Source organism: Drosophila mojavensis, unplaced genomic scaffold, assembly GCF_018153725.1.
Source record: "Drosophila mojavensis isolate 15081-1352.22 unplaced genomic scaffold, ASM1815372v1 contig_136, whole genome shotgun sequence".
Classification (NCBI taxonomy): domain Eukaryota; kingdom Metazoa; phylum Arthropoda; class Insecta; order Diptera; family Drosophilidae; genus Drosophila; species Drosophila mojavensis.
This window is the reverse complement of record NW_025318667.1, coordinates 24064117-24082950: the sequence shown is the minus strand read 5'-3', so window position 1 is coordinate 24082950 and position 18834 is coordinate 24064117. Positions and strand designations below refer to the sequence as shown.

Genomic DNA, 18834 nt, shown 5'->3' with positions numbered 1-18834 from the left:
TAACGTCATTGCTATATAGAATATATGTGCTTCTATTTATTGTATTATTTATCATATTGAATTTGATTATTGTTATCAGCATCGATCTCTTATTAAAAACAATGAATTATAAAATTTTATAAATATTAATTTTAAGCTTACGAGTGTTATCCCTACTGTTATCCACTTGACAGTCAATAGCAGCGTACTAAATCCGATATCCTATATTTGACAACTATCGATATTTTGGTCGACTCACGGCACAGCTCTAATCATAATAGGAGAACTACAACAATATGATTGTTGTTCAAAACCGAAAAACATACGTTCCTTAAATATTATTCACAGCTATTTTAAGCCCTAAAGACAGCATTTAATGTAAAGATGACAACTGACGAGAGTATTATGACGGAGATGTTGGGTGAGTCTCGTCTGCAAACTGTAACTATTCTCGTTTTTATTGCTTTCAATAAAGTCCCCGTTTTCCACAACCGCAAATGCAGATCGTGCAACGAATCCAACAAAAGATCGTGTCGATGAACTCGGCGTACAAATGTTTTGCATTGTTGTGCGCAGCAACAGTCAACTGGTGCACAAGGCTCAGTCCATGATTGTGGCTAAGATGCATTCAAGCAATATAAAGGAGGCGACGCGAGCAATTGCGGTAAGTGTGACGCCCCACAATCAAAATCACACGCACACACACATACCCACACAGTTAAAGGAATTTTGCGGTTTTCGATTTCGCTAACTCTGCTCTTTCTTATGTAAATAAACCTTGATATTTAGCTGTTGGAGGAATGCATGACACAGTGCGGCGATGTGTTCCAGGAGGAAGCCGCGAAATTCAGATTTCTGAATGAGCTAATCCGACTGGTGTCCAAAAAATACGATGGGGCCGAGACGCCGCTTGTGGTGAAGCAGCGGATCATGGAATGCCTGCTGCTGTGGACGACCGAGTTTCCGCAACGTCAAAAGATCCGTGATGCATACGATATGCTGCGCAAGGAGGGCGAAATCGATCACGGCCAAACGGCCGATGCGTTGGCCAAACGTGAGAGCGTGCTCAGCACCATTGATGAGGCCATGTTTGCCAAGCTGGTCAAGAGCAAGGATCCGGAGAACTTCAAGCGCGCCAATCTCTTGGTGCAATATCGAGTGGCGCAGGAGGCGCGTCGCAACGAATTGCTGGCCCAGCATCGGCTAGTTCTGGTCGAGGTGCAGGAGACGATGCAGCTGCTCAATCAAATGCTGGACAGCTATAATCCCGACGATTGTGATGTCAATGAGACCATACACGAGCTCTACCGGAGCTGCAAGAAGCATAAGCCCATCTTTCAGCATTTGCCCGAGCTGTTGGGCGACACGGATACACAGCTAATAGGCAAGTCTAGGCAGTGTACCTCGATAGTCTGTGATATATTCATAATTTCCCCTTTGCCATTCGCAGAAGACACACTGGAGACCAATGAGGCCTTGGTGGCGACTATGGCACGCTTCAAGCAGCTGGTGTCGTCTCCGGTCAAGAGCGCAGCTTCGGTTACGGCTTTGGCCAATCCACCTGCAGCCACTACTGCCACAGCCGGCGCCTCTAAAGCAGCCGGAGCAGCAGCAACGACAGCGCCTGGCGCCAGCAATGCAACGTTGATCAACGAACTTTTGGGTGACCTGCTGCTGGACGGAACAGAGCCCGTCGTGAGCAGCGCGCCCATTCCAACTACTACTCCGAAAAAGACTAATGTTCTGGAGGATCTCAGTGAAATCTTCAGCAGCGCCCTGGCGGAGAGCGCGAGCAAACAGGAGCAACAACAAGAACCATTTCAGCTGGCTGGCAATGGCGAGCTGCTCTCCCCGCAGGTGCTCAGCTCAACGAAAAGCGACAACAATGGCGCCACGGCCAATGGCAGTGGTGCTGCTGGGGATGCGGAGGCGGATGTCAAGCAGGTTGGGGCTCTGCGCAAAATGCCCGAAATCGATATGCTGAGCGAGAAGCTGTTTGAGCAAATACTGCCAGCACAGGAGCGCATGAGCACCTTTAAGCGTGAGCCAGAGAAATTGACGCTTAACGATTTGGCGCGCGATCGCATTCAAGTAAAGCCCGCAGAGAAGCCAACGCCAGAGGCTGTGGATGATGTGCCATTGCTGAGCGCTACACCAAAGCCAAAGACACAGCCTAAACCCCAACCTCAAGTGGAACCACAGCCCACCATAGCAAAGGAAGAGGTGATTGTGGAGGCGCCGACAGCTGCTATAAAACAAGTGAAGCACCTTAGCGAGATCAGCGTTGAGCTGGACAATATTCAGGGCATTGGAGAGGAGCGTGTTATGCTGGACGATGACGATTTGCAGCTGTGCCTCAATATTACGGACGAGCGACCCAGTAGCAGTGTGTCCGTAATTGTGATATCGGCTCAGAACAAGAGCCGCCAGCCCGTCAAAGACTTTCAATTCGAGGCGAGCGTCAAAAAGGTGGGTCGATTACCAGATTACCAGAGCCAATGCCCAGCTCATCCTCTGTTCTTCTCTACTTGCAGCCCTGTAAGGTGCGCTTGTTGCCGCCCACGGGCAACGTAATGCCCGGACACAAACCGTTCCGGCCATCGCCGCCCATCAACCAAGTGATGTTGCTGCTGAATCCCACGGGCAAGCCGGTGGATGTTACCTGCATTGTGGGCTACAGGCTGGGCGACGATCCAGACCCCATCAAGGAGTCAATAGTCGCTCAAGGCATTCCCTATGTGGAGTAAACACGTCAATTGAATATAATTGCGTATCATTTCGTTTTGGCATCACGTCTGTTTTTTTATATTTTCCTTTTGTTTGGGCTCCGACGAGCCCCAGTCATAATGTATTCCTCTGTCGTATTCGATTGATAATTGTTATAACCAAATTTTAAATTATTTTATATGTACTTACATGGATTGTATGCCTATAAGGATTTTTATTAAATTGCATTTCCTCATATAAATAATATATACATATACATATATATATATATATATTTGCAATAGATTATATATATAAAAAAAATGTATGAAAATCGTCGCTACAAAAGCAAAAACGCATTTTAGAGGTAGAACTCGAGTCAGTTCTGGTTTTTCTTCTTTTTTGTTTGTTTGTTTCTTTGTTGTCCTTTGTCCTTTCAAATGTCGCCTCGGACCCGGCTGCCTCCAAAAAGATTCATGCTCAAGCATCATCTTTCATATCGGATTCTGAAACCATTCAGAATCGGTTCTTTGCTGTTCCTATTCAATATTATCCAAGCATCCGTCCCAGAGCGGACAATGCGAGTGGCTGTTTTGTATACCTATTTGTCTATTCGTTTACAGCTAGAGCTAAGGCTATGCTTATTAGTTAGTCGGCCACAATTTCGTCCTTGAAGGACAGAGCCGTAATTGCCTTGGTGTGGCCCGTGTAGTCGCGCACGCAGTTCTTCGTTTGCAGCTTCCATAGCCGGGCAATGCCATCAGAGGAGGCTGTGAATAGCCATTTGGAATCGGCGCTGAATGCAGCATCCCAGATCCAATAGTTTTTAATAGAGAGCTCGTGCAGTTTACTGAAATTGTCCGTCTTCCAAATGCAGGCGGTGCCATCGCCCGATGTTGTGACCAGGAGATCAGAGTCGGGACTGAACTTGCAGCGAAGTATGGAACGGCTGTGTGCTTGGATTTTCTTTTTTGGATGCATTGTGCTCAAACGCTGGTCGGGACTGATGCTCAGCTCCCAGATGTAGCAGTTGCCCTTATTGTTGGCCGCGGCCATATAATGGCCATTTGGCGAAATGGCCACGTCTTGTATTGAGGCATCCACCTCGGGCACCAGCTGCTCATGCACCTCTGACTTCACGTCCCACAGATAGACGCCGCCATTTTGTGAGCCCATTGCAATTTCCACTTGATTGGGATGCAGACAGGCGGCATTCACGGGCGCCTGGCAGTCGAACACCCGAGAACAGTGCGGCGGCGCTGACATCATATCCCAAATGCGTACACGATGATCCTCACCAGCAGTGAACATCCAGTTCCCATCCTCCTGAAAGCCCAGCCGTGTGACATTCTTTTGCACACCATCGAAATTGATGACCGGCGCCGTGCAATTGGATTCCAAGTCATACAAACGTATACACTGATAGCCACACGCGGCCAGGCGTGTCTTATCCGGCGTTCGGTCAAGCGCATTAACTTGCTGTTGATGTGTACAGCAAAACATAAGTTACATGTCACCAAATGCGTGGTTCCGTTTTCAGCAGTCTCACTCACCGATGTCTCTACAAAGCGCATGGTTTTAATACAGTTGCCGGTGTGCGCCTGCCACACTTTGATGGTATGGTCGTAGCCGCCTGTGGCCAGTATTAGCTGGTCTTCCGTCGCATCCATTGCAGCACACTTTGGTTGTTATTGTTTGCTTAAATTTATCATTGCAGTTGCCTAGCTTTAAAATGTATTAAAATATTTGGAAATTCTTACTAGAACTGCAATTTATCGATAGCATCTATCGGAACTAGCTATCATTTGTTTAACGGAGCTGCTCCTCACTTAACAGAATGCCTCCACAGTCATTTAACAGTTTTAAATTTGTGGTGTTTTGTTAACACTGAACGTCAGTACGTTAAACACGTTACAGTACAGCGCTACATATTTAAATATTTTCAATGCGTAATAAAGTAATCATTCCAAATGTATTTTTACTGGTGTCATTTATTTTGTCCAAGATAAAAGCAAGCAAGAAATGTGCACAAAAGTACATTACTCGAGAATTGCCGAAAAACGTTTTGTTTTGATTTTGAAAACTGGTAGTGACTCTCAAACTGTGATGTAGGGAATTATTAATATTTTCATTGAAGATCATCCGTATGAATAAAATATTGAAAAAAAGACAATTATTTAGTTTTCTTTAAATTCTGTTTTTGTTTGTTTTTATAATAAATATGCTAAAGCTAATCGGCCATTCGATTTCTCTAGGTTTCTATAATCGTATATATATGTGTATATATTTATAAATATATATATGTGTATGTATGTATGTGTGTGTGTGTGTGTATTTAAAATAAACTCTGATATCTGAAATCAGCGATTTGACAATAAGTATTCAAATTTGCCACAACACTCCAGTGCAAATGTTTAAAACTGACAATACATACTATAACTATATTATGAGTAAACAAATAAGTTGCACAAAAAAAATGGTTAATACTAGGAGAGAATAGTAGTGATAAGCTATATAGTTAAAAAGTCAGCTGTGTTTGGTTAAGTTAAGCTTTCAACTCATTTTATCGTTTTTCATAGTCGCCAGGAATTATAAAAACCAAAAAAGATGCAGAGGAAGAGAAATTCATATACAAAAGATGTGTGCACATTCATTCAGATTCAGTTCAGTTCATCGCGGACGGACACGGAGGGCCTTATGTCTCGAAGTGCTTGTATATAGCGGTTACATATGACATGACCAGAGTCCAGTCGGGTCGCTCGATCTGACACATATCGTTGATGTTCTGCAATGGAGTGAGTTGTTGTATTAATGGACTGATTGTAATATCGAATGAAAGCTGCTGACTCACCAGGGTGGTGGTAATGCCCACCGACTCGGCGGCGGCAAATGCGAGCGAAAAGTTACGACGCTTGTTGGCCGGGGTGAGCGTGTCGTATGGTATGCGATCCGGCAGATAGGAATGTAGAATGGCGCAGAATGCCAGCCCATCGTTCCACGATGAGCTGAAGTTCGTGATGTCGATGTTGCGATAGCCGACGGTCTTATTCTGGCACCACTTGAGCAAAGCATTGCGCTTCGAGCCACCGTTTTTAGCTAGCATATTGAGCGGATCCTTGCGCTCACCTGAAGTTTATACAAAATCGACTCGTTATTTATATGGCATGAACAAAGCAGACTAGCGGACTAAACTAGAGTGAATGAGCTGTCCATGTCCGTGACTTGGAGCCATTAGACAACTCAGCTCTCATCAACTGAGTGTACAACAATTCACTATCACTTACCGCTGATTAAAGATTTTGAGACATTGCCAAAGCTGAGGCTGCTCACGAGTGCGCTATTTGGCGTCTGAGCTGGCGTTGTCAGGCTGGGCGGCTGCTGCTGTAGGCTGCCGGGGGTGTTTGGTGTGGAGGGCTGCGTTGACGATGATGTCACGCTTGTCATTGACTGTTGCGACAATTGATGCTGCAATTGCGGCGGCGGCTGTTGCTGTTGCTGCGGTTGTTGTTGTTGTTGCTGTTGTGTTGCTTTGGTAGTGTTAGCTGCTGTTGCTGTTGCTGCTGGTGCTGGTGCTGGTATGGCTGTGGCCGAAGCAGTTGCTGCCGTGTTCACATTCACATGCAGATTGCTGCTCTGCAGCACAGGCAGTCGGAGCTGTTGAAAAGAAAATAAAAAATAAATAAAAATGTTTCTTGAATCCTTGGCAAGCACAACTTACACTCTCGTGCCAGTCACTGGATCCGGGCAGTATAATGGGCGTATTACCCGTTTCGGGCGTGCCGCTGTTTAGACTCGACGTCGAACTGTAATGTGATTCGGTCTCGTCCGTTTTGCCCTGCTGCAAAAATGATATTAAAAGGGACTTTAGCAAAGGGACAGCAGCGAATGGTGAGTCCAATGTGATATCTACTTGTTTGTTGTTTTCGATGCTCTCGATAAGTGTCTTGACGGACAGCCGTGAGTCCTGCCGACTAAAGCTGAGTTTGCTGCGTCGCGTCGCCATCTCCTGCTGCACGGAGGTCAGCACCGATTGCTGCGTCTCCTGCGTCTGCTGTGTTTCTGTAAAAGTTCACAAAGGTAAGTCATGAATCCAGAGATTAAAGATGCTCTTCATTTACTTACGCTGTTTGGTTAGTTTGTCCAGCTGCTGTTCGAGCAGCCGGATTTTTTCCTTTTGCGTCTTGTTGTCGAGCACCAGCTGCTCGCGTGCGCTGAGCGCCTCAGTCTTGAAATCGTTGGCAACACGGACAGTCATTAGGAGATCCGCCTGGAACTGTTGCCATTCGTCAGCGTCGCGTTTACGCAGCTGCATCTCCTTCTCCAGGCGGGATTCGCTCTCCGTTAGCTGCAGCTCCACATCGCCCAGGTGTCGTTGCGTTGCGGTCAGCAGCTGCTGCAGCTGTGCCTTGTCCTCCAGATGGCATTTGCACTGCACATGCAGCTCGTTGATGCGCTCCTCCATGGCCTGGTAATCCCCAGCCAGTTTATCCTTCTCGCATTGCAGCTGCTCCAGCCGATACTCCAAATGGGAGACAGCGCACTTGGCATTGTTCTTCGCCACCTTGCACTCCTCGGTGAGGCCAGCGATTTGTTCGCGCAGGCGACGCAATTCCGCCTGGCTGCGCGACCACTGATCCTGGAGCTCGGCCAGCCGTTCCTCAAGCGCATCCTTCTCGCGGCGCGCCGCATCGAGCACATCACTCAGATCAGTCTTATCGCCACGTGAGAGATCAGCCTCCAGCTCTTCGATCTTGGAGCGTGCATTCTCCAATAATGTACTCAGCCTGCTAATCTCAATGGCGCGCTGTGAGATCTCCTCCTTGGCCAGCGAGAGTTGCGCTTCGCTCTGCTTACGCTCGGCATTGGCCGCATCCAGCTGCGAATCGAGCAGAGCGTTGCGCTCGCGCTGTCGCTGCTGCTCCAGTTGAATGGTGTCGCGCGATTGCCGCAGCTCGGCCAGCTCTGCGTTGAGCTCCTCCTGCTTAAGCATTAATGCCTCACGCTCCTCCTGTGTTGTCTGTAGCTGATCAAGCAGCTTCTTCTCCCGCTCCGTGGTGGTCGCCTCGGCCTGTTTGGTGTCGCGCAGCAATAGCTCCTGCAATGTGTTGATTTGGGTGCGCGACTCGTTCAGCATCTCCGTTTGGCGGCACAGCGACTGAAAGAGCACATCCTTCTCCTCGGCCAGACGTTCGTTCTCCGTTTGTGTGTCGCTTAGCTGCGTCTGTAGGTCGGCCAGTTCCTGTAGCGTTGCCTGCAGCTCTTCATTTGTCGAGTAGTGCGTCTCCTCCATCTGTATGATCTTGTCCTGCAGGCATGCTACTGAAATCTCGCTCGAGGACGAATGCTTATCCCAGTCCGGCGTAAGACATGGCGTGCCATCGTGCGCCGCTTCGTTCAGCTATGGAATGAGAGGCATTAGTATGTATGTATAGCTATCTATATATACTCACATTTGGCAGTGCTATGGAAGCGGGTGCTGAGCTATGCAAGCGTTGCGAGTCTTGAATGATCTGATGCTTCTCCGCGTCCGACAATGGCGAGTTGACAACGTCCCGCAAGCGATTGCGTAAAGATTCATTTTCATATTTCAAATTGCCAATCTCCATTTGTGATTTCTCTAGTTGACTCTATGAGCAAAAAGTGTGAGACAGATGCAAATTTTTATAGATTAATTTTATATGATTTTCTAAAAAATGCCTAATTCTTTCTCTCTCTAAGCACTAGCTATAAATGAACTGAGCTCGGACTCTCCCGTTCAGGTCAAGTCAAATCGACGGGGCCTACTTGGATGGGTTTATTTTATAATTTCAATTCTAAAAAGGTTTTCCTATTCTATTTTAGACAATATGCATACTTATGGCACTCACTGTTTGGGGTCGTTCGCTGTGCGACGATTTCTCAATTAAAGGAACATATTAAATATCAAGAAATTGGCTAAAGTAACGAAGCGCAACGACTAGAATCAAATGCAGCTAACAGCAATTCCAACAACAACAACAACATGGGTTGATAGCAACAATTGTTAGACAAGAATTGACAGCTTTTTTTGTGTGGTTAGTTGACGAACCGACACGCTGTCTGGGCCCAGCTACAGTGAAAGCTCACATTTAGTTAATCATGCTGCTTAGCAAGTGATAGACAGAGCTGTGCACTAAACTGGGCTAGTATAAGGAAGAATTAAGAATCATAGTGCAAGCTACAAAATTCGAATGTGCTTTTTGACAATGTCATTTGATAATAATCTACGTCAAAATATTCTGCCCAAGTCTTCTAAAAACATGTTTAATAAGAGCATTGCATGTTGTTGGTCTTGCTGTTGCAATAAATTAATTTTATCATTATCTTTGGCATGCAAATGCAAATTTTTTAGCTCTAAAGACGAACAAAATATAATTGCATTATTTTGATTACTTTGAGATTTTTAAAAGGGTTTCAATTGGCCGTAAAAGTTATGAAATTTACGAATTTAGACATACGGACAGACAGGCCAGGCCTGGCTATAGCGACTCAGCTCGTCGCACTGATTAAGAATCTATCTATCTGTTACATGACTTTCTATTTACAATGGGTTCAGGGCATAAAAATATAACAAATTGAATAGTTTTATAAAATCCTGTAGGAGCCTGATATACGTTTTGGCAATGCCATTTGATGGCAGATTACAATAATCTATAGATTCCTTCCACATCCTCTTAATATATATTTGTTATTATTATCTATGGCATGCCCTAGTGGCATATATAATATGTTATATAGATACTTTGGGGAGTTAACATGGATTGTAGGCTAGCTCTTTCTAAATCCTCTTCCTTTTCTATTTACCTGCATCTTCGTCAGAACATAGATTGTGAATCAAGGCAGAGTATAAAAATAACCATTTACATAGCGCAACTTATAACAAGTAAGAAGGCTCCAGTCGAGACTGCTCGACTAGGAGATACCCTGAACCCTCCAAACTGATATTCTAATCATTCTGGACTTCTTTTATGCACACATACATACACATGCACGTATAAGCACGCGCTCTGCAAACTGCGCAGCTAGCAGCGGCTGCGCTTGGGCTGCACTGCAGTGTGGGCCATATTATGAGAATTTATTTGTTGAATAATCTATCTTGTAGTAAGAGTATCTTTATGAAACTTTTAGAGCGTAATCATATGGCTAAATTGTGTGTACATTCCAAAGCACAAGTCTCTAGTACTTGAAATGCGTTTTTTACGAATTGGGGGCGAAGGAGGCGTGGTATCCAAAATCTGTAAATTACAAAATCTTTGTATCTATGAACTTTATATACAACGCAAATTTGAAGTCTCCAGGTCTAAAAGTGTTCAAATTAAGCTGAAAAAACAATGTCGATTTTTCGATTATTCTCGATAAAAAAGTTATCGGACGAGTTATCGAAAAAATAAAGCAAACTTGTACTGCCTATGGTATACACGAGTATGCATGCCAAATTTCAGCTCTCTAGCTCTTATATCTTCTGAGATCCTTTTGCTCATACGGACGGACGGACGGACAGACGGACAGGGCTATATCGACTCAGCTCGTCGTCCTGATCAAGAATATATATACTTTATGGGGTCTGCGATGATTCCTTCTGCCTGTTACATACTTTTCACAAAACCATTATACCCTGATTTCCCATTTTCAATGGGTTCAGGGTATAAAAATCGAATACATATTTTGGCAATGCCATTTGAAGGCAGACAATCTATATAAAATATTCTGCTCAAGTCTTCCTATCAAAATATAGTTTTTGTTTTTACAATGGATTATTCTTATTTCTTGTAGCTCTTATAGCCTATGATTTGAATATTTTAAAAAGAGTCTATTTCCTATTCAATAAGCTCAGCTTAGGTAATTTCCCTTTCAATTTGCATCTGCAATTTGCTGCATCTAGAGCAGATTAATAAATGGCAGCTCAACAATTCAAATAGTGCAACTTACAATAGACTAAAGAACATTTGTTGGCCAACTGCAATCAATGCAAAACACTGCTGCCTACTCTGCCAGACATACATTTGCCTATTATAATTAATTATGCCTATCTCTAGCCGCTCTTTTGGCCTATAACTGGACTGCTTAAAAAGGATCGTAAGCTATGACTGGGAGGGATTCTCCGATTTGCCAGTTATAGCTGATATCCAAGTCCTTTTCCCTTTCATGTTTACCTGCATCTTGAGCAGTTCGTTCCGCAGTTTGTTCACCTCGCTTTGGTATGGCAGCAGCTCTGTGATGCGTGTCTCCAATTGCAGTTGCTCGCGTCCCATTCGCTCCAGCTGTATGTGCAGCTCCTGCATTTTGTTGTTAGCCTGAAATTGTTAAAGATATATATATATATATGAAAATAATTCGATTGGGCATTGTTGCTTCATGTGACGCACCTCTAACAGTTGCTGTTGTTGTTGTTCGTTGTTGATGAGTTGTTGCTGCTGCTGCTGCTGATAGCTGCTAGCCGCAGCGGCTGCAACAGCAACAGCTGCTGCAGCGGCCGGAAAGGCTTTGCTGTTACTGCTGCTGCTGTTGCTGCCACTGACTGCGGCACTTGTTGCTGCCGATGTCGTTGTTGCTGCTGCTGCTAATTGCTGGTAAAAATCAGCAGCGGCAGCGGCAGCAGCGCCGCCATCTTGCAATGCGGCCAATGCGCCGTTGCTGCTATTGTTATTATTGTTGCTGTGACTGTTGCTGCTATTTGTTGCTGGTGTTGGTGTTGGCACAGCCGCGATGGAAGTCATCAGATTATGATGTTGCTGCTGCTCTAATTGCTGCTGCTGGTGCTGGTGCTGCTGCTGCTGCTGTTGTTGTGGCAATTGCTTTGGCTGCTTTTGTCCTTTAAATTTGGATTTCTTCTGCGGCAGCGTGTTGCTCAGCTGCTGTTGCTGCGCCTGGCGCCGCTGCTGTTGCTGTTGTTGCTGCTGTTGTGTTGTCAGCAGCAACGCAGCCTCGTCACCCACATCGACGCCGCGTTCGTAGGTCGCCTCGTGATTTGAATAAAATTTTGTTGCTGCTGCTGTCGCCGAATTGTTTAGTTGCTGTTGCTGTTGTTGCTGCTGCTGCGGCGGTTGCTCATGCGCAGTGTTGAGGGATGTGCTGGATTGCGATTTCTGTCGATTGTTGTTGGAATTCTGCTGCTGTTGCTTGTGCGAGGAGTTGTTAGAGGAGGCAGAACTCGAGGTTCCTTGTCCTCTGCGGAATAACGACTTTAATTTAATCATTTTGTGGTATTATTAACTAGCCACGATCGTTGGTGTAGGATTTTGCAAAACGTTAATCATTAACTTTCAACTTCGAATTTTGTAATTGTTGTTTCCTTTTTTGTGTTTTTTATATGTGTTTGTTTATCGTTGCACTTGAAATTTGACAACGTCGTCGTTCGTTTATCGTTCTTAAAATTATTCGTTATCGTTCTATGCTGTTATCACACAGTTAAGTCAGTTTTAACACTCTGCTCAGTGGGCTATGTGTTTGTGTATGGGTGTGTATTTTTCTTTGTGCATGTGTGTGTGCGTGTGTCACTGTCAGTGTCAGTTAGAGAAGCAAGAGAAGAAAGTCAACTATCTTTCTGCTAACGATATTCGCAGCAAATGCAATGCAAGTGAAGGCGAAAACCAAACGATGAATGAAAGTTCAAAGCAGATGCTAATAAAACAGCGCGCAACTGTTGCATGCCAACTAAAAACAATAACTCGTTTCAGTTGTTGTTTTTGTTTCTGCTGGCTCCTCTGACAATCGCATGCATTGTTGTTATTGTTAAGCTGCGCTCGCGCTCTCAGTGTGTGCAAGAAATTTGTGAGTGGGGGAGAAGACAAGAATGTCAGATTGACTGAGCGAAAGCCATATGGATAAATACAGAGAAAGAGAGTAACAGCGCACTGTTATGTTAACAGCGGTCGAGTCAGCACTAAGATAAAAACTAACTAAAATCACGGCCACCATCATTAATATGCGACCAATAATTATTTGCAATTTATATTCAAAACACGAATGGGACTCGAACTGCATACGTTGGACTGACGTATAAATGCTAAATATTCGAAAATATCTATAAATATGCATATGTGTTTATGGATGTATGGATGCGAGTTTGTTTGCTCATGTGGTTCAGTTTTCATTGCCATCAATGTGGCCAGCGTGTTGATTACTCATGTAGCGAATTGAGAACTTGAAATGTGCAATAAGATGGGGAAGTACTACATATAGTCTACGCCTTTCACACACACGCACACTCACTTACTGTATGTATGTGTGTGCACCATAAAAACTGCCTCTTGCCCGTTTATGGCCGGCCGGCCCAATGGTAGCCATTATTCAAGATTCTGTAAACTAAGGTTGCTCGAAGAGTTTGACAAAAAATTGAGTGCTCCCATTGCGGAGTGACGTCACATGATCAAATCAGCGAAATAAAATTGTGTACATATGTAGTTATTGTTTATTTTATCAGGTATTTAATTTCAATTTGGAGCTCATTTCTGTATATAGCAGCTGTGACGTCGCAATCGCAATCTAACAACTCTATGCTGCCAGATATCTCGCAATTCGAAATCTGTTGCTGCCCACACGAATAATCGCAAATGTTGTGTTTATTTTGCTTAAAGGCTTTCAAGTTTTGACGACACCGCGACAGTTAAATGAAACACAAACATAAAAAAAAAACAAAAACAAACAACAAATATGACATCATGCACGCAAATCTGATCTATGTCGGACTGTCGCAATTTCGTTAATTACTGGCGACACACAACATGCGACTTTAATCAGGTGCGTGGGTCAACTATACGTGTGTAGAAATTGCTATACTTTTGTGAGCATACTTGTCTTAATAGTACTATTGTGTGAGTGGCTTTGGTTTATCTATCTGTTTGCATTGCGATAAGTGTTATTGCCATTAGATAATTACAAATTACCAAAGGGGGAAAAGAAGGCACATAACTAAGCTCGTGAACTCATTTGGCGATTGAATGCTAATTAACAATAATAATAATCAAATATGCAGAGCACGCGCGCCTATTTAACACACATTTTGCAACACTGCACATGTAGAAGCAGGAGACGGAGAGTGTAGACTACAAACAGGACTCAAACGTATTTGAGTTTTTTTTACAATGCAATACAAATATAACTGTTGCTGCGGCAACAAATACAGACGAGCGCTGACAAGAGAGTAGATTAAAAAAAGAAACCACAGCACTTAAAGAATGTCATGCGTGTAATTCACACAGAAGAACAACAAAGCAGCAGAACAGCAGCAGCGCAGCTTAAGCCGTAGCAACCGCTTAACAATGAATTGAACTCACAAACACACACACTCTCTCACGCAAATACTACAGAACCAAGCATGGAGACACGTACACACGCTCTGGATTTCGATATGTTTGCACACACACACACATACGAACATACACTTGTATATGTGCACCTTTAATTGTTTGCAACAAATAACTGTAAAAGAGCTATGTAAACCTTTTTTTTTGCACATACACATATGCATACAAACGCATAAAACATACCAAAGCAAAGTGCTAGTCATGTAAATAACTTAGAACATAAGTACAAGAAAAAAAAAACAAACAAAAATAAAAGACAAGAGAATAAAAACAGCGCGCACGAAAACAGAGCTGAGAAACTGACAACAAACGCGAACGCGACGCGACGCGCGTTTTCTGAACGAGTCAACTGTCACCAGTGTGACCGTAGTTGTGAAACCCCAAATGTTTGATTCGGCGCGCGCGTCTGTTAACAACAGCCCGATGTTATGCATGTAGATAACAGCGCATGCGTAGCGTGCTGTTCAATACTATTTACCAATGTGCTTTACAGCACTGCAACAACGCGCGAATGATTTAAAAGTCAAAATACAATTAAGCAACCGTTCCATTAAATTTCAAAGCTATTTTGTTGAGTAAATAACTTTTATTTTAGAATTGGAACAAAATCAAGACATTTCGGTTGGTCAAGTAAATTTTTTTTTTTTTTTTTTCTTGTGGTCCTAATTTTATAAATTTGTGCAACATATCAGCGTGTTCAAAATTATGGCGTTCTTTAAGAATATGTTAAGCGGCAAAGTTAAGCGAAGTACCGTAGCAGAAGAAAAACCAGAAGATAATGAAACTGACACGCAAATAGCAGATATATTCGAGGATGGACATAAATTGACGGCGCTCGAAAACATTGGATCATCCCTGACTACATTGTGGAGCAGTTGCGGCCTTAATGTGGTTTCAAGCAGTAATTCTCAGGACGTTAGTTTTTCAATGTTCAAAGAACTAAGCAGCCTAACTAATCTATATAACTGTATATATTTGTTTAGGAAAAACAATGCCAAACACTACAAACGAAATAGCGAGCGCAACTAGTCAAGACACTAAACTGGGATCAGCATATTAAGCAGGAGTTATCTAGGATTAATTTGGAAATGTGCCAATTCAATCCACAGACTATGCAAAACAAGCACCACTTAAAAAAGAAAAAAGAAAAAAAGGGAAATAGTTCAGATAGATGAATATAAATTAATGATATAGAGTATACATTCCAGATTTAACATTAAAAATGCATTGATAAATAATATTCTGTCTACCACATTTAACACATTTACTTATACCTAATCTCCGAAGCATCAAATCTGAAATGTCAACAGAATTGCATTGAAATATTTATTTCATCAAATATTTGGCCCATGGGTCGAAAAACAGTTATGTTTAGTAAAAATCTATATATTTTTACTTTGTTAATGAGCGGTAATGATCATCCTAACCTTATAGCAAAGTAAGTCTTTTATAATATTGGAGCTTTAACAAAAAAATCCTCTATTTACCATACCTTTAAGAGGTGTATAACCGTTTAGATTTACCTAAAGAGAATGACTATAGTAATTCAATTTATATAATTGTAGTTCAGGTTATATATCATTTTTACCTCAGTAGAGTTTATTCTTATCTCTATACATATTTAGTATTGTTTTGATTTGTTCCAATAGAATTGTTTTGAGATGCACAGAAAGTTAATATATTTATATGTATAGATATATAAATACATAAACATATGGAGATAGACTCTCGGCAAATGAATGTCAGATGAATAGAAATACCTAATTATATATTTCTTTTTGAGAGACAGTCAGTTGTAACACCAAGTCAATATACTCTTCTAAACGCGTGAGCGGGATAAAAAGGGGCAGACAGAGATGGAGGGAGAGATAGGGGAAAGGGGACCATTTGTGTATCGATTACACAATGTCGGCTCTCTCATGGGACGCTCGGAGAATTTCCCAGGCGCTGATGATCTGGGGCCCCCCTCTGGGCCAATCAACCAAGTAGCCGGCCATTGATGACAGTTGAGTTTCGTTTTCTTTTATACATCATATCATGTCATATCATATCATATACATATACAAACATATATACATATATGTATATAAGAACATATTTATTTCTTTTTCTTTCGTATTGTTTGGCATTTAGCAGTGAGACGGTCGCAATCAGCAATGTGCTCAGGTAGTAGATACGGTAGATTACTCGGGTTCCATTCTGATGTCTTACTTTTTTCATCATCATCATCGCTTTGGCTCCGGCCGTTGGCGGCGGCGTAGACCGAATTGTTTAGACCCGATTGCTTCTGCTGCGTGCGCTTATCGAGCTGAGCTGGAGAGAGGCGAGGGGGGCACCGGAACCGCAAAAGCCACAAACAGCGTCGGCTCTGTGCGGTATATATATATTTATATATATACATACATTTTTTTTGCTTCTCTTTCCTTCTATTTTATTTTGTATTGTTTGGGTTTCGGTTTTTGGTCAGCAAAGCTAGCCAGTCCGTCGACTCATTGAGGTCTATGACCATCCGCAAAACAAATGTCGCTTATCGCGCGTCGCTGATACCGCCACCGGCGGTGGGTGCCCTGTTGGCCACCCAAGCCTAACCCCCGCTTGCTGTTGCACCTGTGATCCGCGTTAACGGATCGCATTACGTTGGGCTTTGGCAGCGGCACCTGAGAAACCCACTGGGCAGTTAACTAGTCAGACAGACAGACAGTTGGACAGACGGTCAGTCAGCAAGCCAGCGAGCATGACATAAGATTATTAAAGAAAAGCAGTTAAATATGTTGCATGGGGCATACCCGACTGATAGATATCTGCTGGAATACAGAATCTAAAAATGTGTAATGCATGGATTATAGAAATTTGGTAAATACTTTATTAACAAGATAATAGAAATCTAAAGGTTTATTTTTTACTATCAACATTTCTGGATAAATTGTTACATTGAAACGAAATTTTTAAGCTGTATAACAGGTTTGGTTTTGGTCTTTGATAATAAGCCCTAAAAATTATAGCAGAAATACGGTTTGTTTCACTTGTTATTGGAGCACAAAGTCTCGTTACGGCTTGATTTATAGTTTCAGAAAACTACAACAAAACGAGGGGAAAACGTATATGTTATAAAAACTTGAACTGAAGGCGTTTTCTTTGCTTTTCTTCTCACATTTATAGACCCATTTGTCCCGTTTAATGGGTATGAAAATAAAAAATAAAACGCTAGCCCAGAAGACGCTTTGAACGCCGATCCAGTCTATGGGCATTCACTTGTGTTTGCTCTGCGTTTGTCTCTTCTCTCGTTGTTCGTTTTGCCTCTAGAGTCTATGTGCTGTACGTTGCTCTACAAATTTGGGAGTGTACGCAATAGAGCCGTCGATTATGCATATATAATTAGCTGCCTAATTATACAATTACAAATTACAAATTTTTTTTTTTTTTTTTGGGTTCAGGAAAATTGTAGTGCTTCATAATGAATACAAAAGTTATAATACAATGTAACGGTACTTTTTTCCGTTGTAAAAGAGAAATGGATACATTTTTGGATTAAAATCTAGTGTTTAAAAGAGAAATTGCGAAAACATCTCAAGTCAAATTACTATTTAAAAACACGGCTTGAACTATTTTCTAACTAGAGAAATGTTCCTCATTGTCTAATAAATCTATGTATGTATATATAATAATATAAATTCAAATTTAAATTGATGATGTTTTGATTATACAAAACAAATGTATATTAAAACATGATAATAGTACAAGTCAATAACAACTAAGCGCATAGTTAAAATTAGTCATTGATTAACATTAGTTAGTCTCTTACTGGGCATGTAATCAACATCAATTTATTACTAAAACAAACATAAATATATACAAATAATATATGCATTTTGTATATGGATAATGAAATAATTTCATATTCAATCAAGCTAATTTTCAATCAAATTCATTAGGCAATATCAAAGGGGAGTGTTTTTAACGATATCAAATTATGATCGATAATCGATGCTGATTAAGCCGTTAGCTTGATTAACTAAATCGTTTTGCATTGTTAATGTCATATTTAACTAAACAGTAGCCAATTAATGTCAACGTAGAGTGCTTAGTTAGTCGTTGCTCCTATTCATGCCTCGTCTCTCCCCCTTCCATTACCCCTTTCCATTCCAGTTTTCATGCTCGAAATATGCTCTGTTGACATGTGTGTGTGAATGTGTTAATGTTTGTGTGTGTTTGTCGCACGCTTTGTTCGCATTTTTACCATATGCTAAACATTTCGCGGCGCTTGTATAACGCTCTTTTATTGTTCTCTTGTTAAGAAAAAAAAACAAAAAAAAAACGTATCTTTAATCCGTTTTCCTTTCGTTTCTCAATAAAAAAATTTATTTATTAGAAAAAAAAAAAAAAAACTCAAAATGGTTTCATTTTTACTCTAGCTATTTAGGTAAAAATAGAAACTAACGGTTTTTTTATTGTTGTTCGTTGTTTGTCGTCGTGTTGCTGTTGTTGCTGTCAGTTGTTATTGTTGGATTTCTAAACAAATTCGTGTTTAATATTTATATATCGCTAGTTAATGATTTACGTTTTGCTTTCTTAGTGTTTTTGTTGTCTGTGGCTTAGAATTGGAAAGTGAACTTAACAAACAAAAATTTCACTCAGACTATATAATTAATGAGTTTTTAATTATCTTCAAAGTTCGCCAGCCAGCCAGAGATGGCGGGCAGCGATAGATAAAGATGGCTATAAATTGTAATAATTGTTCAACACTTACCCGCAAGAGATGCAATGCAAGAGGCAGCTGCAATCAACAGTAATAATCAATCAACGGTACATTTAACATGTACACACA

General features: G+C 41.9%; 3 protein-coding genes across 5 annotated transcripts; 1 reads left to right on the top strand and 2 right to left on the bottom strand.

The window, feature by feature from the left end:
* The first annotated feature begins 223 nt into the window (after positions 1–223).
* LOC6584585 (ADP-ribosylation factor-binding protein GGA2) lies at positions 224–2952 on the top strand. The gene is made up of 5 exons (XM_002010203.4): positions 224–400; positions 483–643; positions 769–1363; positions 1430–2448; positions 2514–2952. Exons 1-5 carry the CDS (start codon positions 364–366, stop codon positions 2724–2726), a joined length of 2025 nt encoding a protein of 674 aa, XP_002010239.1. The 5' UTR covers positions 224–363; the 3' UTR covers positions 2727–2952.
* On the bottom strand, positions 2877–4474 carry LOC6584584 (protein LST8 homolog). Its single transcript, XM_002010202.4, has 2 exons — positions 4239–4474; positions 2877–4164 (listed from the first exon to the last, which is right to left on the bottom strand). The coding sequence occupies exons 1-2, from the start codon at positions 4353–4355 to the stop codon at positions 3334–3336; spliced, it is 948 nt and encodes a 315-aa protein (XP_002010238.1). The 5' UTR covers positions 4356–4474; the 3' UTR covers positions 2877–3333.
* Positions 4475–4991: 517 nt separating this feature from the next.
* LOC6584583 (cytospin-A) lies at positions 4992–18772 on the bottom strand. 3 transcript variants are annotated; one of them, XM_032732336.2, is made up of 10 exons: positions 18757–18772; positions 11070–11871; positions 10857–10997; positions 8136–8312; positions 6808–8083; positions 6596–6744; positions 6404–6523; positions 5970–6339; positions 5537–5811; positions 4992–5470 (listed from the first exon to the last, which is right to left on the bottom strand). In XM_032732336.2, exons 2-10 carry the CDS (start codon positions 11418–11420, stop codon positions 5381–5383), a joined length of 2949 nt encoding a protein of 982 aa, XP_032588227.1. In that variant the 5' UTR covers positions 11421–11871; positions 18757–18772; the 3' UTR covers positions 4992–5380. The 3 variants fall into 3 exon arrangements, with proteins under 3 accessions (XP_032588227.1, XP_032588226.1, XP_002010237.1); XM_032732335.2 differs by lacking the exon at positions 18757–18772 and having other exon boundaries at positions 6404–6520; positions 11070–12149; XM_002010201.4 differs by lacking the exon at positions 18757–18772 and having other exon boundaries at positions 11070–12147.
* Between the last annotated feature and the right edge of the window lie 62 nt (positions 18773–18834).